The 25,617-nt window shown below is 34.1% G+C and overlaps 2 protein-coding genes across 2 annotated transcripts; both read left to right on the top strand.

Moving 5' to 3' along the window:
* The first annotated feature begins 11,311 nt into the window (after positions 1–11,311).
* Positions 11,312–12,874, top strand: LOC110901306 (ATP-dependent DNA helicase PIF1-like). The gene has a single exon (XM_022148143.1). It carries the CDS (start codon positions 11,312–11,314, stop codon positions 12,872–12,874), a length of 1,563 nt encoding a protein of 520 aa, XP_022003835.1.
* A 6,486-nt stretch (positions 12,875–19,360) lies between these two features.
* On the top strand, positions 19,361–25,205 carry LOC110898673 (lipoxygenase 2, chloroplastic). Its single transcript, XM_022145489.2, has 9 exons — positions 19,361–19,777; positions 20,816–21,075; positions 21,301–21,538; positions 22,703–23,020; positions 23,106–23,191; positions 23,277–23,387; positions 23,497–23,798; positions 23,890–24,156; positions 24,235–25,205. Exons 1-9 carry the CDS (start codon positions 19,411–19,413, stop codon positions 24,992–24,994), a joined length of 2,709 nt encoding a protein of 902 aa, XP_022001181.1. The 5' UTR covers positions 19,361–19,410; the 3' UTR covers positions 24,995–25,205.
* Positions 25,206–25,617: the final 412 nt, after the last annotated feature.

Below are 25,617 nucleotides of genomic sequence, written 5' to 3' on the forward strand. Positions count from 1 at the left end.
CTACACAACTCCTTGATTTAATCTCATGGTTGACATTTACTATTGGTAATTAATGACATGTTTTATTTATATATTTATCATTGGTTCAATGTGATTGGTGGCTCGAACTCTGATGCGTCACACATTCCGCGGTGTTCCCGCATGTGGTATTTTGGGGGTGTGACATTACACGTGCGAATGGTTGGGAAGGCGTTGATTACGGATTTAACTTCATGCCACATTCACAAATTCTTAATGGAGAAGGAAATAATCTGCTCACTGTTGGTAGGACTGTTTCTCATAGTCTGGAATATATTATGCTTACATTTCGATTCTGATTACTGTTGCTGTGTTTGTCAATTTAGATGTTGCTGGAACTGTTGTGTGGTGTGGAGATATGGAAATCTTTCCTAATGAAAAAAAAGGATGAACTTGGATCTTCAAGATGTGCAGTAAATTCTACTTTGTTGCTTATATAAATTTGTTTGTGTGTTATTATTGTATTTAATTTAATGTAGTGAAGATGCATTAATTGATTTTCACATTTATGTTGTTTTATATCTGATTGTGTCTTATTATTGTTTTATATGTGTTACTATAAAACATATTTAATATAGTCAATATTCATTGCATTTAATACAAAGAAAGAGTAAATCATTGTCATTTTTTATTGTCAATGATTAGTGTTCTTTTAATACATAGTATAGATAGATTTTAGTGGAACTTTTAATGCTGTTTTTTTATCTGTTTGTTGTAGGGGAGAAATAGTTCGTTGTACTTTGTGGGATGGATATGCACAACAATTTAATGATTTTTTGTCTCAAAACAATCCGAATGAGAATGTTATGGCTGTCATGCAGCATGCGAAGATTAAGAAGTGACAGGGTAATTTACAACATATTTGACTTTCATTCAGCATGCGAAGATTTTAGTGGAACTTTAGTGTTTCCAATGTGTTATTTGTTACATTTTTTAATAACATTTTCTTATTTCTCTGGACACTTGTAATGAATTGTTGAATATGTATATTGTTACGTGCAGGACAATTTACCGTTCAGAATGATAAGTTTGGAACTCGACTGTTTCTCAACGAAGAAATGGATGAGGTTAATGAACTTCGTAGGAGGTACTATCACTGAATTATATTGTGTATTTTTAATATTTTTGTTAACAAAAATGTGAGTATGTTTTGAAAGGGTTATTTATATTTTCTTGTGAGTATGTTTTATATTTTCTTTGTCATAGTTGGTTGTGTAATAGAGATTTTGGGTTTGTGTTTTCTTTCTCATAGTTGGTTGTGTAATAGAGATTTGTGTTTTGTATAATAGAGGTTTGTGTTTTTATTATACTCTTAGATATTTTGTAAAAGAAATGTACTTTATGGTTAGATAGTACAGGAACAAAGATGAATGTGGTTTGTTGTGACTTGCTGTTTGTTTGTTTGTTTTAGTTTTAGATGACATGAAATAAATTCGAATATTTCTTTACTTTGAATGTGTTTCGTGTTTTGTGTATATTTTCTGTTTTGAAAGGGTTATTTATATTAACACGAATGTTTTTTTATAGGCTTTTAGTGAAACAATTTGAAGCAGGTGCTTCTTTTTCTCAAACCATACTTTCATCTCAGAGTGTATTTCCAGTCCGTCAAGAATTCCTAATTGATACTCCTAAGAGACATGTTGATGAAATTATTAAGATTGAAAGCGTATGAATATTTCTAATTTAGTCAACACCATACTTTCAAGAATTTCCTTTACTGTTTTTTCTGTTTTATAATTTTAGTATGTTAATAAAGTTTTATCTTTGATATTATAGGTAATGTCATGTGTGGTAGTTGCAACGATCAAAATTGTTCAAGAAAACTATGGATGGTTTTATCCGGCATGTCGAAATTGTAATAAGAAGGTGTTGACTAAAACTGTTACTTAAAATACGCTAAAATCATTTCTGATGAGGTCATGAATCTGTCACTTACTTCATTGGTTTGTCCGAAATGCGATAAAGAATGCACATCGATAACCATTAAGTAAGCTAAAAAAACCTTTTTATGTTTATTACATAATATAATTGGACTGTAATTTAATTACTATTTATTACAGGTTCAAGGTACATTTGAGAGTTCAAGATGAAACCGGTAGTGTGTCTTTTGTGATGTTTGATAAAGATGTAATGAAGCTCATTGGTTCAACTGCGAATGATATAAGGGAGCGCCAAGTGAGGGTCAATGATACTGAGAGTTTTCCACATGAAATATCTCGGTTGGTCGAAAAGAAGTTAGCTTTTAAAATTGAAGTTTCTGATTACAACCTTAATCATGATTACCATGTTTACACTATCCAAAAAGTATGTGATGATCCGGACATAATTGCTGAATTGGTTGCTGGTAATGGTAATGCTCTTGAGGTTGCTGATGAGGTAAGAGTTTTTGGATATGTTATACTGATGTGTTTTTGGTTTCCAATTTTTGTAGTTTAAATAACATACCTGAATTTCTTTTGGTAATATTTTGATATTAGGTGTTTAGTCAAGAAGGTTCAGAAATCAAAGCTGTTCAATTATCTGAATCCTCACAGATGGCCGGTGCTGCTATTTCAAAGGTGAATATGGATTCTATAGTTTTGTTTTTGCTTGTCTGTAGATTATATTACCTTATTTGATACCTTAGTAGTTGTTTTGTGATTTAATTCAAGGATGTTGTATCTGTTACCGCCGACTCTTCCGTTGTCGAAGCCGAGAAGGATTCGGGTACCAGTCCCCATGGTAAACGTTCGTTGCAGGAGGTGGAAGGTCAAAGTGTTGGGGAACTATCTTCAAACAACAAAACTAATCGGAAGAGGTCATCTAGGCTTAACACCTAGCCCCTTTCATGTCTTTATCTTTTGATGTTTAAGCGAATCTATGTTTTTTGTATACACTTAAGTATGTGTCTGGTTGAAGTTGGGTTGTTGTTAGTAAGTGTTAACTACTGAAACAGTTCTTATGTATGTGTTAGATATTGGTAACTTTTGAACTTGGATTTTGTGGTAAACCATAATGTGGTTTACTTTTGGGTATTATAAACTATGTTTTATGCTGCCAAGTATAATCTTTGCTTATAATGTGTGTTTTGATTTGTGCACTATAGTATATGAGATGTTTAGAATGGTTTGTCGTAATAATCTTTGCTTATAATGTGTGTTTTGATTTGTACACTATAGTATATGAGATGTTTAGAATGGTTTGTCGTAGTATAAATTCTACTTTGTTTAGTTGCAAGTTTCAATGTATGTTTACTTTATAACCACATCATAAAGAAATTGTTAATATCCACAAATTATGTCAAAGAAGTTATATAATTAAAGGACCTTAAGCCAATTTTCTTTATGATAGGATATAACTCATACATATTAAGCAACCCTTTTATAAACTAATGTAGGAACCAATATATTGATAAGACAAAGTCACAAAGGGTTAGAAAATATGTAGCATTTAAATCCATATAAGTTTCTCCATGCACATAAATTACGTGACAATGTGACTCCGTAGAAATGTATCACTAAACTTCAATTCCAAATATAAATTGGCTGGATCGTGTTATAGTAACTTAATTGTAGGAACTAGTAAATTGGTAAAACCCAGACAAGCATTATTAACAAAATATGTAGTATTTAAATCCATATAAATTACGGAAAGTTTCAATTTAAATTACTTATATGTTGAGGATCCAAAAAACATTTTGTAAAAAAACAAACAAATAAATCAGTACAAAATAAAATCAACCAAAGGTCCCCAAATTGGGCTACATTTTGCAACTAAATGGTGTAAACAATCCAATAATTTGTGGCCCATAAGTTGTTGTGACAACCCGAACTTTCGAGTTCGGTGTCGTTTAACCTTGTGATCCAAATCTTCCGTTATTCATTCCTCTCCTTGTGCTGAACGTTTTGTGCTAGAATAAAACCTGCTAATATATTAGATTAATACACATTGCATTTGGGCCGAATACAACTGGGCTGTTTGCACTGTATTTGGGCCAAATAAACTAGTTTCTACTTACACCACATGTTTAGCAAACACATACATGATTTGGGCCGGGTACTAGTTGTACATGATGTGGGCCGATATACACACACACCCGGAACTTTGAGTGGTTACGTTTGGGCCTAGAGGAGCCCAAGTGGGTCTTGTATTAGAGGGTCGGTATTTGACTTAGCATTTATACATACATAGGTTATGTGACATGATAACACAATCATATCCCAAACCCTAGACTCTTCTAATCGCATACGGCAATGGTAGACACCCCCCCCCCCCTGTTCGAGATAGCATCCTGATCAGTCGAGTTCCTGGTTAGTAGTTCGTATTTGTTGATCTTCATGGTTGTGTGATATTGTTCATGTGTGAAATCTCCTGTTCGATATATATATATACATGTATTCGTATTATGTTTTGCAATGGGTTCGATGGTCTTGTGAATTCTTAAACTGGATGTCATGGCATGTAGGTAAAGTAGGAAGTAGGTATCGATCAATTAATTATCTTGCTTTATATGTAAACTGAATCTTGTCTTATGATAGGATTATGCTAGAGTAATACATGTGATTAAATGCACTAGGTAATTTCAATGAGTTGATGACTGATCTAATGTGCCATGCATATGGAATTGATGTAGTGATCATGTGATTAGACTAGGGTTCATGAATTCCAATCCTTCACATGCGCCGCCAAATATTGATGATGATGATCGATGTTGTCCCTAAAAATTGTGCTACATGTGTTTATTAATCCTTTTCAACAAGTTGCATGTGCCTCCTTCCAAGTCTGCACTTGCATGTATATAGTAATGATGGCTGAATAATAATTCACGTGGCATTCTTGTGATGATGATCTGATGAGTCATTATTACCCTTGAATACTTAGCCAATCATCTCCACTTTGCCGCCTAGAATTGTAAATATTGTGATAAGGTATAAATTGTTGACCAAACATAATTAATTGCCCTCATGTGATGTGTGAATAATTTTGATGTTGATGTAGTGTATTGCTGATGATTAGGCCCTTATGGTGGTTAGGCTGTACAATCCAAGCCGAGATACCCGGCTTGTATGTTGGGACGCGCACACACGAGTAATCAACTGGTGGACGGTCTGTTATACTTGGGCCGGGGATCTGTGTGGGGGCCGCACGGTAGTAGTGGGCTGGATGAAACATGGTACATTATTGGATTGGGTTTGGGGTAAATAGGCCTAGTAATACGAACAAATAATAATGGAATTATATGTTAAACGGGGTGGATTTGATGTACTGAGCCGGGTAGAGAGGTTAGATAAACATACCAGATTATTTAGGTGTGAACTATTGGATCAAGCCTACAAATATTGGGCCGCTAATTACTGTTGCTGGACTGCATTAGATTGATATGTGAAACTGGGCGTTTTAGGCCGCAAATACACGGACTAGACTACACTGTTTCCTTTTATTTGAATTACTAGATTACACTGTTTCTTTTATTTGAATTTACATTGGGTCCGATTACATTATTGGGCCGCATAGGCTTATTACGTGGACTTGAAGTGTATGTAAGTAAATTGTGTATGTATGTATGAAGTTTGCTTGAGCTACTACCTGTTAAGCGAGTATTCGATGGCACTATGAGAACGGATTAACTACCATGACTTTAGTTACATGCGTGCGTTACATGTACAGTAAATGTGTTTTATGTGATCAATGTATACATGAATTACTTGGATATGAAAACTGTGGTTCATATGCACGTAAAACTGACTGATATCGATATCCCCTTTAGGACGTACTTGATTAACTGGTAGACTCGTAGAGAATCTTACCGAGCAAACCAAAGGTGAGTTCACTGCTCTTTTTCCAAGCATGCATCCCGGGGAGGGATAACGGGTAACGTTCCGGGGAGGAATGCTAGTTTATTGGGACGTTTGTTATTATTACTCAGTTTCTATCACATAAGACCCCTTACATCTATCGACAGTTGCCGGGAAGGCAACGAGGTTATTAGTTGATAGCGCTATTAGGTTTGGCACCCTCACACCGTACTGGGGAGGACGGGCGTGAACTAATTTCCTTAAAGCATGACCAATGTTTTGATAGAGACATTGGGGTTGGGCAAATACATCTTGTAGCCATTTCGGTAATCGAGTTAATAACAACATCAAATCAAATTGGTAAACTGAATTATACATGTATCTGTAACTAAACTCGGTAACAAAACTTTGAACTCACCAGCGTCGTCTGACACACTTGTTTGCATGCTTGTAGGTCGTTAGCTGTCTTGCATTGGAACTTGCTGTCTGCAGTAGCAGGAGTGGTTATGGGTCGACTGGAGGGATTCATGTTATTGATTTCTTGACACTATACATTGGTTTTAAAACTGTTTAACTTTGCTTCCGCTGAACACTTTGGTTTTCACTTAACTTGTTGATGGTATTTTTTATTAATAATTGAGAACTTTATTTTGAAACATGTATGGATTCAATGTAATTAGTGGCTCGTTGTTGGTACGTCACACGCCTAACAGGGACATTCCCTAGGTGGTATTTTGGGGGTGTGACAATTGTGATCCATAAAACCATGTCAAAGGCCCATAATTTGAATCATGTTTCTTAAATCCTAATGCTATCTTCATTACCTCCGCTATGAATACCCTCTCATTACCTCGGTCTCAATCAATGTCAAGATAAAAAATTAGCGCGAAAATCTCAATGCACAATTGAATACCTTCTCTCTTTGGAAGCAATCGATGAACTCTTAATGGTAGGTTTTTCTATTCCATTTATTTAAATCATCTCTGTAGATTTGTCTGGGTTGATGTTTTAATTTAGTTAGGTTTTAACGGGATGTTGAATCACTACTAACTGTTCCAAAAAATTGATTTTTTGCTTGGTTATTACAATAATAACCTGTAGCTAGCCGTAAATTACCCATATTCTCTCAATTCTTATGTACAATTATGGAGAGTAACAAGATTTTTTTACCAAGAGATAGAAAGTGCTTTCCACAGTAGCACCCAAATGTCCAAAGAGTCAAGGAAGATAAGAAAGTCTATCCTGGATAAGCGTAGAAACAGTGGTGTGTTTCACTTTGTACAGACACGTCCTATTATTGATACACTTTCGGCCAATGTTCCTATTACTACGAACGATAATAGAGGTATGTTTTTCATGGTCATTTTTCATAATACATATATATATATATATATATATAATGTTATACTAGCTGAAACCTATTTGTTTATTTATAACAACCAGTATCATCAAGAGGTGTCTATGAACCCTCAAGTCTACATTACACGCCATCCCCCATAAATCAGAATCAAACTGTAATGTCGTTCGAATCTTCTTCTACAAATATGGGTAAACAACTCTACTGCTACTCTACAAATTATCTTACATACTGATTGTAAAAAATGTCAAAATTGTAAGTGTTTGTAGCTGGAATTAACCAAATCTTGTCATGTACAACATGTCACACGCCCGCCAACTTAGATCGAACATGTGTTAGTATGATTCCCCTGACTTCATCCAGTTTTGGTAAGTTTATAAATCGTATTTTTTAAGGTATGATATCAGATTTGACTTTGTCAATTTGTTTCAATTTTTAGGACAATCCGAAAATGCTAATTATGGTGTGCATGACTCTAGAAAGAGGAAACAAAGATTCAAAACAAGGGATATAAATAAATTTGATTTATCTATTGTAGCCGATGAAAGGAAGACATCTTCAATGGTCACACCGCTTGCATCATCGACTCATATTGAGAGCAACCCTCTAATGAATACTACAAACTGTATGCTCTATAGAGTTTTGTTATTACTGTTAGTCATTGATTGTATGTTGCTCGAAGTTTTATAACATTTGTAAATTTTGTCTTGCAAGTGGATCGCGTTACAGTAAGGTCCCGTCGAAGTCATATTCCAACTCCTCCGAATATTGATAATAGAACTTCTCGACGGTTGCCAAACTGTTCCGAAGTAGACATTAATGGTATGTTGTCTAATTTTAATGCAAAACTAAATATAGGTTTCCGATTCACTATATTTGAGTAATGTATTGCATATCCTCCTACCTGTTGGAACTGATGTTAACGGTTATTTCTAAAATGAAATGGCAAGAAAAGAAAACTCCTATCCTGGTGAAATGTCTAACTTTGATGATTCCAATTCCTCTGATTATTTACCATCTTCTATCGTAAAAAAGATTTCCGAAATTGCAAGAGGTACATACCCTCCGTTAATATATCAAAGTATTTTTCCAGATAACACTTTATTCTCCTAATATTTCTCTTATATAATCATCTTTTTTATGTGCCATCATAATTTTGTAGAATACGTTGATCATGGAGATGCTACTTTTGTATGTTCTTACTGTCATGCAATGCTTTGGAAAGATGAAATGCTTAGGGGTAATTTGGATTCTAAGAAATCTGCTTTTTCTCTTTGTTGTTCGAATGGAGACATTGAATTGCCTCCCTCACCTGCTCCTCCTCCATTGCGCGAAAGGTTTTACAAAAGAGTGACTCCTGAAAGCCGCAATTTCATGAATAATATTCGAGCATATAACATGATGTTTTCCTTCACATCCCTTGGTGACAAGGTTTCTAAAAGTTTTCGAAAAAAGCAAAGGTCCTTATGTTTTCGGATTACAAGGACAAAATTACCATCGCATTGGTAGTCTACTACCAAACGAGGGTGAAGAGCCCAAATTTTCACAGCTTTATATTTATGATTCCCAAAACGAGGATTTTAATCGTCAAAAGGCTGTAAGGTAAATTAAGCATTTACTAAATACTGGTTGTATTATTTGTTTTACATATATCTCCTATATATAATAATGTAATTTTCTACATAGTATCGAGGAAGGTTCGAAAACAACACTAAACAAGACCTTGATCTTGACATCATATCCAGTCTTAAAAAAATGTTGGATTCGACTAATCCACTTGTAAAGTCATTTAGAATGGTACGAGATTGTTTTAAAGAAAATGATTGGCAAAATGTAAGACTCAAGCTCATTGGAACAAGGGATAAGGATGGTAGAGTTTTTAACTTGCCAACTGCTGAAGAAATTGCTGCATTAATAATTGGTGATTTTGATGGAGCATTTGATAAAAGGGATATCATAGTTCAAAGCAAATCAGCCGGTCTTTAGAGAATTAGTGAGCTTCATCCCTCTTATCTTGCATTGCAATATCCTCTTATCTTCCCGTATGCAGAAGATGGATTTAGACTTGGTATTAAACATCGAGGTGTTTCAGTTGATTGTGATATACATAGAACCAGCACCACAATGAGAGAATTTTTTAGTTACAGAATACAAGACCGGCCCAACCAATTTTCGTTGTTAGTCAATGCCCAAAAGCTATTCCAACAGTTTCTGGTTGATGCGTATACAATGATAGAATTTGCACGGTTAGCTTACATAAAGTCACAACAACCCAAACTTAGAACTCAAACCTTTAAAAATTTAAATCAAAGTGTTGAAAGTGGAGAAAGCGATGCGTCAAATTATGGGAAACGAATTTTGTTGCCTTCATCATTTACTGGCGGATCGAGATATATGATGCAAAAGTACCTAGATGCTATGGCAATCTGCAAAGCTGTAGGATATCCGGATCTCTTCATAACAGTCACTTGTAATCCCAATTGGCCAGAGATTTATAGGTGTTTAAAAGACAAACGACTGAACCCTCAAGATAGACCGGATATTATCTCACGGTTATTCAAAATTAAAATCAATCATCTAATTCAAGATTTCAAGAAGCATTAATTCTTTGGTGAGATACAAGCAAGTAAGTGATTATAAATTTTTAGTTAGTTTGTCAAATAATACCCTTACTAACAGTTTTTTCACTTAATATGTCAGTTATTTATACAATCGAATTTCAGAAACGTGGTCTACCTCATGCTCATATATGTTTGCTCTTAAGTGCCGATAGCAAGTTTCCAACTGCTAAAGAAATTGATTTGGTTATTAGTGTTGAAATACCTGACAAAGAGACGGATGCTGAACTGTATGAACTCGTCAAACAGTTTATGATCCACGGTCCTTGTGGTACAGACAATCCTCATTGTCCATGCATGGTTAATTTAAAATGTTCAAAGAAGTTTCCAAAAAAGTATGTAGATGAGACTTGTGTTGATTCTGAAGGATATCCTATCTACCGTCGACGTCAAACATGTAACACTGTAGAAAAAAATGGTGTGTTGCTTGACAATAGGTTTGTAGTTCCGTACAATCCTATGCTACTCAAAAAGTATCAGTGCCACATAAATGTTGAGTGGTGTAACCAAACAGGATCATCAAATATTTGTTCAAATACATTAATAAGGGTCCGGATAGAGTCACAGCTTCTATTTACCAAGGTACCACAACTGGTAACGTGAATAAGCAAAATGAGGAAATGACAAATAAACAAAAGCTGTCAAACAAAAAAGAAGTAGATGAAGTTAAAGCATATCTTGATTGTAGATATATTTCAGCGTGTGAAGCTGCTTGGAGAATCTTCAAGTTTGACATACACTATCGAGTTCCATCTGTTGAAATATTGCCTTTTCATTGCGAAGATGGTCAGGCTATTGTTTATGATGATAATTCAAATTTGTGTGATGTGGTCAGTAACCCAACTGTGAAAATGACTATGTTCACATAATGGATGAAATGTAACCAAATGGATCCATTTGCTAGAACATTGAAGTATATAAAGTTTCCCATATACTTTGTATGGATTCGCAAAGAACAAAAGTGGATGCGTAGAAAAAAAAAACCTTTTGGTGCAGTTGGTAGGATACATTATGTACCTCCATCCCTTGGTGATTGTTATTTCTTGAGAATTTTATTGAATCATGTTATAGGACCAGTGAGTTTTGATGATATAAGAACAGTTGATGGAAAAAATTACGATACCTTTAAAGATGCATGTTTCGCTCGCGGTCTGTTGGACGATGATAATGAGTATATAGTTGCCGTCACGGAAGCAAGCGCATGGTCCACTTCTGATTTCTTGCGTACATTTTTTGTAATGCTATTGATGTCAAACACCATTTCTAGGCCCGGTCATTTCTGGACACAAACAAAATCTCTATTGTGTGAAGACATATTATATCAGCAACGGAGAATTACTGGTATTCCTGGTAATTTTCAAACCTTAAATAAATACTCAGATTCTAACTTACTCTAATGAAATATATATGAAATCTAATTACTAAATATTTTTTTTTATTTTTTAGATCTGGTTCTTCCAGAGGAAGAGATTGAAAACATTTGCTAACCACATATCGAAAAATTGTTACTTGCTTATGGAAGTACGTTAGGCAACTTTTCTGACATGCCAAATGTTTCTGATAACTATATTTCAGCATTGAACAACCAAATGATAATGAAAGAACTTTCGTATGATCGGGCTACCTTAAAAAAGGAACTTGCATCTTACTTAAAATCTTTAACTGATGAACAGCTAAAAGTGTATGAAACCGTCATGAATGCAGTTGCTAAAGGAAGTGGAGGTGTTTTCTTTGTATATGGTTACGGTGGAACTGGTAAAACATTTCTCTGGAAAACATTTGCAGCTGCCTTACGTTCCAAAGGTGAAGTTGTCTTAAATGTTGCATCCAGTGGTATTGCATCACTTCTATTAGATGGCGATAGAACGGCTCATTCCAGGTTTGTAATTCCGATAAACGTTAACGAGGATTCCATATGTTCTATAGAACCGAACAGTGAGCTAGGAGGATTAATAAAAGAAACTAAGATGATAATCTGGGATGAAGCACCAATGACACATAAGCATTGTTTTGAAGCTCTGGATAGAACAATGAGAGATATAGCACGTTCCAAAAATCCATCCTTGCAAAGCAAGCCTTTTGGTGGAAAGATAGTTCTTTTTGGCGGTGATTTTAGACAAATCCTTCCAGTCATTCCAAAAGGTACCAGAAGCATGATTGTAAATTCTTCATTCAATTCTTCTTATATATGGCAGGATTGTCAATTACTCAAGCTAACTGAAAACATGAGGTTAAAAGTTGGTAAAAAACCAAGTAATCTTCATGAGATCAAGGAATTTGCTAAATGGATTTTACAGCTTGGTGATGGTCTACTTGGTGGTCCAAATGATGGAGAGGTGAAAATTGAAATTCCAGATGATCTACTTATACTCGATCAAGTCAATCCTATATCTTCATTGATCTCATTCACATATCCGGATATGCAAAACTTTTTGTTGGATTCAAATTACTTCCAACAAAGAGCCATTCTTGCTCCCACAAATGAAGTTGTTGATTTAATAAATACAAAATTGTTAAATAGTATGGCTGGTGAAGAGAAGATATATCTCAGTTCGGATAGTTTAAGTGAGTGTGAGCAACAAACCGACCTTAACATGGCATTGTTTCCTCCGGATGTGCTAAACAAATTGCATTTGTCAGGATTACCTAACCATAAATTGGTTCTCAAAGTTGGAGCTCCGGTAATGTTACTTAGAAACATTGATCAAACAAATGGTTTGTGTAATGGTACACGGATTCAAGTAACAAAACTTGGAAAACGTGTAATCGAAGCAAAGATTATTACTGAAAATAATACAGGTCATCATACTTTAATTTCAAGATTGAAAATGACACCGTCCGATAAAAGATTACCGGTGAAAATTGCACGAAGACAGTTCCCACTATCTCTATGCTTTGCAATGACCATCAACAAAAGCCAGGGACAATCACTTGAACGTGTTGGCCTATATCTTCCACGTCCGGTTTTTAGTCACGGACAACTATATGTTGTTGTTTCTCGAGTAAAGAGTAGGAATGGTTTGAAAATCTTGATATGTGACAGCGAAAAACAAGTGTGTAAAACCACAACTAACGTGGTCTACAAGGAAGTTCTTCAAAACCTATAGTCGTTGTAGAAATAGTATTTTGGACAAAACTCTTTTTTATGTATGAAGTAATGTGGTATGATCTTTTGAACATTCTATGAACAGGTTTCTTTTATCTAATAATGATGGATGTTATTTTAGTATATTTTTTTAGAAAATAGTATACATATTTCAAGATTGATAGCTTTAAGAATTATAAAATAATTAAAGGCAAATAAGACCGACATATATATAAAACACAAGGAATAACTAATGCAAATAAGACCGACATATATATAAAACACATAGTTTGTAGTGTTTCAGTAACATATGTAACCAAAAACTTATAGGTACATACATCCTTCGTACCATAGGGTTAAAACTACACTATCAACTATTACAAAAGACCTTTCAACAAACCAACAACCACAAACAAAAAAACATTGTTTCCATACATCATATCATTATCCGCAGAAGCCGTACAACCATTCAGTCAAACAAGAAAATACCTTTACCCATGACGAAGTTAAGGGTAAATTCTTCATGAGGAACCATCTTTTTATCCTTCACAAACTGTTTCATGTCTTTGATGTAAGACCAACCATCAGAATACACGATACCAACTTGAACATCCCAAACATTACCAACAGCATCTACAATCTTTAAACTCCTCTGCCTATCCAAGCCAATTTTTTTAGCAATTTAGCTTTTTTAATATTATAATATGGTTAATACATCCTAAGGTCCTGTTAGTAGTTTATGGTTACAGAAACTTACAAAATGATTGTCCACACGGAAAACTACTGGAATAGTTTCTTCGTTCATGGTTACAGGGAAAATATCAGCTTCACTGCCCTTGGTTACATTATCCACGTCTTCACCAGAGGAGGAATTACTGATAACTTCTTCTACAACTTCTTCCTTAATACCAGCATATAATTCCGGCGGCAAAACTAAATTAGCATACTTGGACCAATTGAAAACAGACATATCAAAAGTATGAAGATCAATCATTTCAAACACAAGCAAGTGCTCATCAGTTATTGACAACTTCTTCTTCATCCGATCCCATCCAGTTGTTATGTAAAGCTGATTGTCAATCACATCCATTCGAACAAACATTTTATGCTTCCCAGGACCTCTAATAACAACTGGATAGTTCGGAATGGTATTGTCCATCTTGTGATGTACGAATAAACGATTGATATGCTACAACAACGAAAAAATAAATATTAGTAATTTGATATACTAATAACCAATAAATAAGAAACCATAATAAATATAATGAATCCAGATTGTGAACTACATACCATAGAATCAGGTTTATCAAAATCACCATTGGGTCTGTAGTAAAATAATCAGATGGAGCAAACGCAATGTTGTCATAAAAATAAAATATCCGGAAACTTTGTAATGCCTCTTCATACTGAAATACGAGCCACGATCCAGATTGTAGTTTCAAAGTTTCAACTACAGAATACCACCCATTGTACAAATAACAGGAGTTTCCTAATTCATATACCTTGACTTCAAACACCTGACCATTAGTTTTCCGCACTTTGACAAAGCCCATTGGATAGTTAAACTCTTTAATCAATTGTTTATATTTTTGGGGCAGAACCTATGTATAAATAAATTAAAAGCAAAAACTGTCTAATATGATATTATAAAGAAAACTAAATTCGCCATAACTGAGATTAAAATACTAACCAAACATTTCCTTTTGTTGTCATCCATGTAACAAGCAAACCCATACATCCTTCTAACATACAACTATTAGATAAAATACAATGAATATCATTAATAAATAAAAGAATAAAATGTTAAAAAAATTATTCTATATATTGCAATTAAAAAGAGTGTAACTAATAGACTAAAACATTAGATAATGTTATTATGATCTTTTCTACAAAATGTTAGGAATACAAACAAAGACTTGAAAACAAAAATGTATCATCTCTACCTCGATGCAGTTGATATGATTTGAATGAAATCGAGATTCATTAAAAATGCTCAACTTGTATTAACGCTCAGCGAGTTCATTGATTCAATAATCAACCCAAACACCTATTGCTAACCAACCCAATCAACTGTTGCTAACCCACATTCAATCTACTCTTGACTCCATTCTACTGTTGCTAATGCACATTCAATCTACTGTTGACTCCAATCTACTGTTGACTAATCCCATGTTGCTAACCAATTATTCAATCTATTGTTCCAACATATAACCCAGTCCACTTCTGACTGACCAATTATATTTATCCGTATCAAGTGTAAATCACAACAAATACTTTCACATTCGAATTTATAATAATTTATTAAGCCAGTTGCAATAACACTTAATATTATCAACAAGAATATGAAAGACAAAATTGATCAATAATTATTGTAACATAACTAATCAAAATATAAACATATATAACTAAGCAAACACCAAAAATATTATAACTCAATCTGTTGAAGACTAAAATTATGTATCTAATCTTTGTCAATGTCAAGAACACCAAGTGAAACTATACTAAACATCATAATCTTACAAATTCTTTATATAAAGTCTCATAAACAGTTGTTTTTAACTTCAATCGATCAACAGTCGTTTTTAACCTTGCCCTAAACGAGATGATATAAAATAATTAGACAAATACCAAAAGTATAAACCTCAATCGATCATCAATACAAAGTTACATATGAAAATCAAAAGTATTATACATGGAACAAAAACACAAGAACAGAACAGAACACAGAGGAATGATTGATCAAACAACAAAAACATACATTCCTGGTATAATAAATTACCAGAAGAAAAGATTTTAGAACAAGAAACTGTTGGAAAGACATATAGATTACCTGTAGATGATGTCGCAAAGAGCTTGAAGAAATTCGGTCTTTTCTTCCTCGCAATTTCACTTAGAAGGATGTAAACATCCGAGTGCCAAGGTTTTAGCGCTATGTTCCATATTTCAGAGAAGTGTTCTAATGGGCTTGAACACACGCGGCCCATTTTGAGGACAGATTGGATCAAATATATGGCCTTTTGATTATTTAAAGTCCAAATTGAATAGTCCATTTAACTAGGTCATGTTATATTGTACAATAACAATGGTCCTTTACTGAATTGTACACTAACAATGTGTCAAAAAAAATTAAAGTCATATATAATAAGTGATTAGACAAGATAAAATTAGTTCATGTTTTCATTTTAGACAACATATTACCAAGTACTTAGCTTATTTCTATATCAACCATGTACACTAACACATAATGTCATTAACATTGTTTTATAAAGATATGTAACTAAATGCAAAGAATTTAAATGATATATTATAATCTGTTTTTTAGTATTTGTTTTCGATCGTTATTAAACATACCCGTGTGTTCACACGGGTGTTACAACTAGTTTTGTTATAACAGGAATTATAGGAATGCCTTTTTGATGATATTGTTCGGTTTTCTTTTTTATTGGTTCTCTAATAGAAATTGTAGATGGCATGTTAACAGGACATGGTGGTTGATGAATCACTTGTAATTCTTGTTTTTTGGCCCGATTAGTGTTTTGCTAGAATGCTAGTCGTGGTTGCTCCATAACATATATTTGATATGTCGCGTTTAAAAAGTATAACCAACAAACTAGAAACCATTGATTCAAAACCAATAATATAAGCTATCAAACCTTTTGTATCCAATGTAAGGAAATTTTTGTAGAGAATGAAGGTATACAAAGTTTGTAGTTGAAGACAGGTGATTTCCTTGTTTGGTTCTGACTTGAAGCCATACAAAGTCTCCATGTGAACAGTAAATGTAATGATAACATTTATGATATTAGTGGGCTAATTGTCTAGAGTTGGTTAGATGTAGCGATCAGTTCCATTCCAAACATGCAATCAATGAGCAATAATTGTGGTTACAGCAATACTTTCATGCCATAACAAAGATAACATTTTATATTACTTCAACCCCAATACAAAGACAAAGTTTTACACTTTTACTACACATTGGGAAATAACATAAACGAATACATTTTTAAATGTTCGAATGCATTAGTCAATCCTTGCGTTTAAAATAGCACATTTGATCATTTATAAGATAACATAAATATTTAAATATATTTACACTTCAAATAGTTTTGGTGAACGAAAATGAGTGGTAGTAATACAATATTATTTTAGCACATTTGATCATTTATAAGATAATATAAATATTTAAATATATTTACACTTCAAATAGTTTTGGTGAACGAAAATGGTAGTAATACAATATTATTTTAGCACATTTGATCATTTATAAGATAATATAAATATTTAAATATATTTACACTTCAAATAGTTCTGGTGAACGAAAATGAGTGGTAGTAAACTAGTAATACAATATTATTTAAGCAAATTTGAAATTAGTATGTGATTATCATGTGCATATACAGAGTGGAGTTATTTTATATTTTATAATAACTAATAAGGGTAAAATCTAAACAGGGTGAGAAAGCTGACGGTATGTATTTCAATTTAATAATTATAAAGTTAAATATCTCTACGTTATATTAGATATTCCAACCCATACTCCGAATGCATTGTTGTAAAATATTGACATAAAGGCCAGACAATATAACACGTGGAACCAAATCGAAATTTTAATCATTGACATCCAATATTTTCCCAATAAATAAAGGCAAACAATTCACACAATATTGGGACTTAGTTTCATGTTTCTATTCGCATATGGGAACACTCATCTAAGCATCACATTATATTTTATTATGTTTTCACGTTTCTTTTCATTTTAGGGGGTTTGGTTTCATTCCTACTGCAACTTCTGCGTCATGTCATTTTTATATTTAAATTCAAGAACTTTTATGTTTTAACCATTAAGATTAATAATAAAAATTACATTAATATATAAACAACATTGACAACTAAAATTATATTAATTACTAAATAACTAATAATAAAAAATAACAGTTAAAAAAAACTAGACTTGATTGTTGGCGACAAACGTGGCGAGATGTTAAACCAAATCCGCCTGAAGATTATTATCTGTTTTGCAGTTGCGTATTTGCCAATTATTTTCACCTTTTTTTGTGCGTCACTAACTTCTTCTAATTTAATAGTCGCTTCAATCTCATTTCGTTGAATTCACAAAGTGTTTGGTCTTCATACTCTAAAATCATGTTATGTAGCACGTTGCAAGTGTACATGACACGTCGTATTTTGTCGGTTATTGAACTATATGTCATCGTTGTTGGATTACACTAAACGTGTGTTTAGTATCCTTTCTTGTAGCTTATTATAGGCCTGTAAACGAACCGAATGAACACGAACATAGGCATGTTCGTGTTCGTTCATTTAATTTTAACCGAACACGAAACGAACACGAACATATAATCGAACACATTTTTTTGTTCGTGTTCGTTCATTAAGAAATCGGGCATGTTCGTGTTCGTTTATATTCGTTCGTTTAAAGTCTTAACGAACAGTTCACGAACATAAACGAACACAAACGAACATTAAAAAAATTTACTGGACATATTTGAATAAACATAAATTAACATGATTGAAAAACAAGTCTAATATATTACATTTCATCCGAAAACACATCTAAATAAGGGTTCATAGATATACTAATTAGTTATATTTATATAAATAGTTAGAAAACCTAATATTTATATACATATAACTATTTATGTATTTATTAAAATTTAAACGAATGTAAATAAACGAACGTTCACGAACATAAATAAACCAACATAAAAGAATGTTCACGAACATAAATGAACTAACACAAGGTGTGTTCATGTTCGTTCATTTAATGAAACGAACAAATTTTTTTGTTCGTGTTCGTTCGTTTATTAAATAAACGAACATAAACGAACTTCCCGGCGAACAAGTTCATGAACAGTTCATGAACGTTCGGTTCATTTACAGGCCTAGCTTATTATGTTGTTTTAAATCGTTTTCTTTTTTCATCTTGCTGGCAAAAGGATTCGAAAAACGTTTCATAGTCGGGATATTTACCATCAGTTATGTTGGGAGCTGCTTTGTACCAGTCGTTGAATATTGCTAACTAATTAAGTACGTGTATGTTATTGTTTAAACCTGCTAATCCAAAGAAAGCTTGCCAAACCATACATCATATGTGATTTAAGGGGACTTAATCTACAAAACAAATTTTTAGGGACGAAATCTAAGATTTGACTCAAACCACATGGATCCTTTGTGTAATTAATTACTCGATAATCTAATTTAATAGTTACGAACGATAATATTTCAACATCGTATTTAGATATATCCAACCCTAAAACCATAGTCAAATGCATTCTAGCCGTACCTTGTCACAATATTGATATAAGCTTAACAATAAATTAATTACACGTGAAATTAGCCATACCTTGTCACAATATTGATATAAGCTTAACAATAAATTAATTACAAGCGAAATGAAAGCGGAAATGTATCTTTCTTATCCAATATTTTCCCGTTAAAATATAGCACATTTCCCTTCTATAAATAGAGGCTATTATTCCAACTTCCAAATCACACAAAACAAGAGTGGGAGTAGAGTGACTAAAGAAACCAAAGAAAACCATGTTGAAGTCTCAAATCAACCAGTCTCATTCTCTTCACAACCTAGTGCCAATCCGCAAGGCCTTTGTTCACGGTGACACCACCAACCATTCCTCCTCTAACGCCTACTCCCCCGCCAACCTACGCCAACACGCATCCACCAAAAAATCCAATGCTACCCGTGCACGATCCACATCAACTGCGGGTAACATTAAAGCCATATCAATCCCCTTTCTTACCAAGGAGACCACCGTCAAGTGTGTCATCACCGTCCAACCAACCATTAGCTCCGCCCTTGCTGGTGTAAGTGTTGGTGGTGTTGTTGATGGTGTTTCTGATCTTCTAGGGCGATCGTTTTTGTTGGAGCTCGTTTCTAATGACCTTGATTGTAAGTATACCCGTTGTCTTAAGTAACCTTACTATATTATCATAAAGTTTATAAACATGAAACTTATAGTGTCTTGTTTTCATGTTTATGGCAATATTCAAATTATCTTAAACATATAACATTACTTGGTGCATAACTTGATGAAGTATTAAGAATAGGTAGTTTCAAAAATTATTATGATAATCAGACGTTAATTATTATATAATCGGACGTTAATAATCTATTCGCATATCTTTGCTGGTAAACTAATATTCGCATATCTTTGCTGGTAAACTAATGTCTTATTTAAAAAATGTAAAAGACATTCAATTTGGATAGTCAAACTCGGGTAGGTATATTCGCATATCATTGCTGGTAAACTAATATTTATCATATTTCTACAAACATTATTGTTTTTTTTTTTTTTTTTTTGAACGTTTACAAACATTATTGTTAGCAATATCTTTTAAACATGTGTGTTCAGAATTCGATTCAAATTAAAAAAAATCGAAATTTATTAAATTCGAGTCTAGTAAATCGAATACGAATTTATAATTTTAATTTCGATTCAAAATTTGAATTCAGATTATACATATTTATGTATAATACACACATATAACTTTAATCTGGGTTATAGTATAAATCAATCATTAAATTTATTTTAAGTTTTAAAATAGCTCATTGCCAAGTCCAAATAGCTCATAACTTAGAACCATCTTCAATATACAATTCTAACCAAACTTATTTGCATCAACCACGACCATAACTTAATCTGTTACCCATCGGCCAAAACTCGCTGCCCAGTCACCATTCCCCATTATGAATTTGAATTTGTTCGAATTTTAATCTAATTCGAAGCGGAGTTTTTATTCGAATATGAATTCAAATCGAATTGACCAGACTTTAATCGAACAGGAATTCAAGTAAAAATAAAAAAAAATATTCGAAAACTTTGATTCGAGTAATTCGAAAATTCGTTATTCGATGAACACCTCTATAGCTAAATATCAATATAAGTTCATGTCAAAAGACGTAAAACTTTTAATTCACTTGATACAGCAAAAGGAAACCAAAAGACAGTGAAGGCGTATGCAAGATACGAAGCATTAGATTTCAACATTAACGTGTACACATACAAATGTGACTTTGACGTCCCTGAAGATTTCGGCGAAATAGGAGCCGTGCTGGTAGAAAACGAGTATAGCAAAAAGATGTTCTTCAAGAACATTGTCCTTAACAATGGTGTCACCTTCACATGCGAGTCTTGGGTTCACTCCAAATACGATAACCCTGAGAAAAGAATATTTTTCACCGATAAGGTTCAGTCTCCTCTTATTTATCTATAAATCTAATATATATGTTAGTAATTTGGAAATATATAATTTTCTAGAGCATATAATTTTTTTTAGTAGATTGATGTTTTGTGGTTTAGAGAAAACTTCACACTTTTGAGGAGCAAAAAGTTAATAACTGCATAGATGAACATATATATTATTACTCATTTTCTATATGTTTAGTTATGATTGTTCAATATGTTTATGCAGTCGTATCTGCCATTGGAGACGCCTACAGCACTGAAGTCATTACGTGAGAAAGATATGGAATCGCTTCGAGGAAACGGCGAAGGAGAACGTAAATCTTTTGAGAGGATTTATGATTATGATGTGTACAACGATCTCGGAGCACCAGATCTGAGCTTAGATCTAGCACGGCCGGTGCTCGGCGGCGAGGCACATCCGTACCCTAGACGGTGCCGTACTGGTCGCAAAATGTCATCAAAAGGTACAATTGAAGATCTTCGTAGCAATTTGCGACGTAGTAGTTTCGTTGAAAATAAATCCTAAAAGATAATAATTAAATATATTGTAGGAGATTCGTAGCAATTTGCGACGTAGTAGTTTCGTAGAAAATGTGTAGGAAGTTGCGTAGGAAATGCTTTGAAAACGGGTTTCCTACGAGGTGTTTTCCTCAAGGTTGGAGAACTCGCTAGTCGCTAGTCGGCCGGTGAGGTAGGGACTAGCGATTACTCGGGATTATTCTGGATTAATCGGATCGGAAATTTTATATGTAATATTTATTATTTTTTTAAATATGTATATATATACTTACATATCCATATCAATATAATATTTAAAAAGGTAAAAGTAGTTCAAAATACGAACTAAACTTACATATAAATCATAACATAACAAGTCTCAGTACTTAAAATTCAAACATTAACAAATAGCTCAAATGTAATCGTCATCCCCGTAGTGTTCAATGATTTCGACACCATCCGACTCGTACTCAATCTCCTTGTCTCCTTCATCCTCTTTCTCTGACTCAAATTCTTCGTCATATTAGGGTAAGGGATAAGGAAAATGGGTTAAAGTTGTAATCTTTGGCCTGTTTTATAAGGATTTCAAATGGGCCGACTAGGGCGACTCAGGCCGACTAGGGCGGCTTGGACCGGCTTTGACCGACTAGCGATTTTTTTACTGATTAGTGAAAAATTACTTAGTAGGAGGCCGACTAGTGACTATTCGGCGATTAATCGCCGAGTAATCGCGATTTTTGCAACACTGGTTTTCCTACATCAGGTGTTTGTCATAAATGCGTAGAAAAGCCAGTTTTATGACACATTTCCTATGAAAACTGGTGTAAGAAGTTTCAGATTTTCTAGTAGTGAGATTGTATTACGTGAACTTATAGATTTTTAATAAACTGCAAAATGTATGTGTTGTTTTGAGTGTTAGTTCTTCTGCATAGTTTGTTTGAGGATGAAATTAGAATTTTGTTGATTAGAAGAGGAATTTAATGAGATTTAATAAAATCTGTTGGATTGGTTATTCGAGTAATTTATTTGGGGATGAAACTAGAAATCATTTGAATATTTGATCTGGATGAGTGAATGTCAAATTAGTTTTGGAAATTACAAGAAAATTAATAAAATATGTTGAATTACAGATCCGTTAACAGAAACAAGAACCTTGCTCCCATTTTATGTACCGGCGGATGAAGATTTTTCAGAGATAAAGAGTGCGAACTTTGGAGCAAAGGCTTTGTACTCTGTGCTTCATGCAGTTGTACCAATTCTAGACTCAATTGTGACAGACAAAGACAAGGGTTTTCCATTATTCACATCCATAGATTTGCTTTATAATGAAGGTGTTAATGTTCCTCCACCTGACAGTGGAATCATAACTGCTTTACCAAGACTTGTTAAGGGGGCTACTGATGCTGCAAATACTGTTATCAAGTTTGAGACCCCTGAAACCATTGATAGTAAGCATTGATCATTTTTGCACCTTTCATGTTTTTGTATATGATTTGATGGTTAAGTTCTTTGTGTGTTCATTACTAATTGCAGGAGACACATTCTCATGGTTTCGTGATGAGGAATTTTGCCGACAAATGCTTGCTGGTCTAAATCCTTGTAGCATACAGTTGGTTACGGTATGTTTGTGCAAAAAAAAAAATTAAGATGTATCTTCATAGATAAGATGTTGTGTAAATGTTTATGACATATGCGCATATCTAGGAATGGCCATTGATGAGTAAATTGGACCCTGAAATCTATGGACCAGCTGAGTCAGCAATCACAAAAGAGATTGTAGAGGAGGAGATTAAAGGTTTTATGACTCTTGAGGAGGTAATAAAAAACAGGTTACCGATTACTTGTTATGTCCCTAATGTCCTTTGTTCATTCATATATAATGGGAAGTTATATTAATATAAGAAAACCAATTATGTTCTTGCAGGCATTAGCAGAAAAGAAGTTGTTCATGTTGGATTACCATGATCTTCTTTTGCCTTATGTTAACAAAACAAGAGACCTTAAAGGGACAAGTCTATATGGTTCAAGAACCTTAATGTTCCTTACTCCTGCTGGAACGTTAAGGCCACTAGCCATTGAGTTGACTCGCCCACCATCTGATGGGAAACCACAGTGGAAACATGTCTACACACCCGCGTGGGATGCTACGGGTGCATGGCTCTGGAAGCTAGCCAAGGCTCATGTCCTTGCCCATGATTCTGGTTATCACCAACTTGTTAGCCATTGGTTGGTTCCTTTTTTTTTCCTTTTATAGTTCATAAGTTTGTCTCTTTGTGGATCTGAGTTTATCAATTTATTTGTTTTTTTAACAATGCAGGCTAAGAACACATTGTGTTACCGAGCCTTACATAATTGCTACCAATCGCCAACTCAGCCAAATGCATCCAATTCGACGGCTTCTACTCCCTCATTTCCGTTACACTATGCAAATCAATTCTTTAGCTAGACTTTTACTCATCAATGCCGGGGGTATCATAGAGTCAACATTTTCTCCTGGAAAATATTGTATGCAAATTTGCTCTGATGCCTATGATCAGCTATGGCGTTTTGATCATGAAGCACTTCCAGCCGACCTAATTAGCCGGTATATTTTTTGTTGCATACAAAACAATAATAATGAAGGAATTCGATCAAACTAATTGCTTTGTATGGTACTGTTCAGGGGTATGGCGGTTGAAGATCCAACTGCACCACATGGTATAAAACTAACAATTGAGGATTACCCATTTGCAAATGATGGTTTACTCATTTATGACACCATTAAACAATGGGCAACTTCTTATGTCAACCACTATTACCCACAAGCGAATCTAGTGGAATCTGATGAAGAGATTCAAGCATGGTGGAACGAAATCCGTACAGTTGGTCATGGAGATAAGAAAGATGAACCATGGTGGCCACAACTCAAAACCCAAGATGATTTGATTGAAATTGCTTCAACCATCATGTGGGTAACCTCTGGCCACCATTCAGCAGTCAACTTCGGTCAATATGATTTCGCGGGTTATTTCCCCAATAGGCCAACAATTTCTAGAACCAAAATGCCCAACGAAGACCCCACAGATGAAGAATGGCAGTCGTTTATAAAGCGACCCGAGGATGCTTTATTGAAATGCTTCCCATCCCAAATCCAAGCTACACAAGTTATGTCAGTTTTGGATGTTTTATCAAGTCATTCCCCAGAAGAAGAGTACATCGGTGGAAATACTGAGGCGGCATGGGAGGCAGAGCCTGCTATAAAGGCGGCATTTGAGGAGTTCCGTGGAAGGCTCAACGATCTGGAAGCAATCATAGACTCAAGGAACATGAATCCAAATTTGAAGAACCGGAGTGGTGCGGGGTTGGTTCCGTATCAACTTCTCAAACCATATTCTGAAAAAGGTGTGACCGGAAGAGGTGTTCCAAACAGCATATCCATCTAGTTGGATTGGTTTGGTTCCTAATGGGTAACTAATGGTCTATGTGGTTCAGTAAGTTCATAATATGTGGTTTATGTGTGGTATAATAAGGTTATAACCCATGGTTTAGTTGTGTTTTATTGTTATTTGGAATAAATTTTCTTTTCTGTCTTCCTGTTTTATTTGTCGACCTTATCAAACTTTAAATAGTATTTGTGTTTATTGTTATTTGGAATAACACAACATGATACCTGTAACACCTTGATCTCCGGTGGGCCCGGATGGGTCGTGACGATTGCATAACAGTATCATAAATAATAATGTAGCGTAAGTACTGGAGTAAAAATATTTAATTCAATAAAATTCTTGAATATATATAAAAGTTTATACAAGCATTTGAGTACAAGCCCACAGGCGGGATCAAAATAAAAAAAATCTTTAGACATCATACACCTTAAGCTGATGAGTTGCAAATTCCTTAGCCTTCATTCTAGCCGACCCGGATTCCTAGCTTCATCAATGCTCCATACTCTGATTTCTATTTCTACTTTGCTTTTTGTTTGATTTGATCAATCTTTATTCTTTTGTGTTTTCTAATGGGTCTGTTCTATCTTAACACCAGCGGTCCTGATCCATTTGTCGAATTT

This window comes from Helianthus annuus, chromosome 13 (genome assembly GCF_002127325.2).
Source record: "Helianthus annuus cultivar XRQ/B chromosome 13, HanXRQr2.0-SUNRISE, whole genome shotgun sequence".
Classification (NCBI taxonomy): domain Eukaryota; kingdom Viridiplantae; phylum Streptophyta; class Magnoliopsida; order Asterales; family Asteraceae; genus Helianthus; species Helianthus annuus.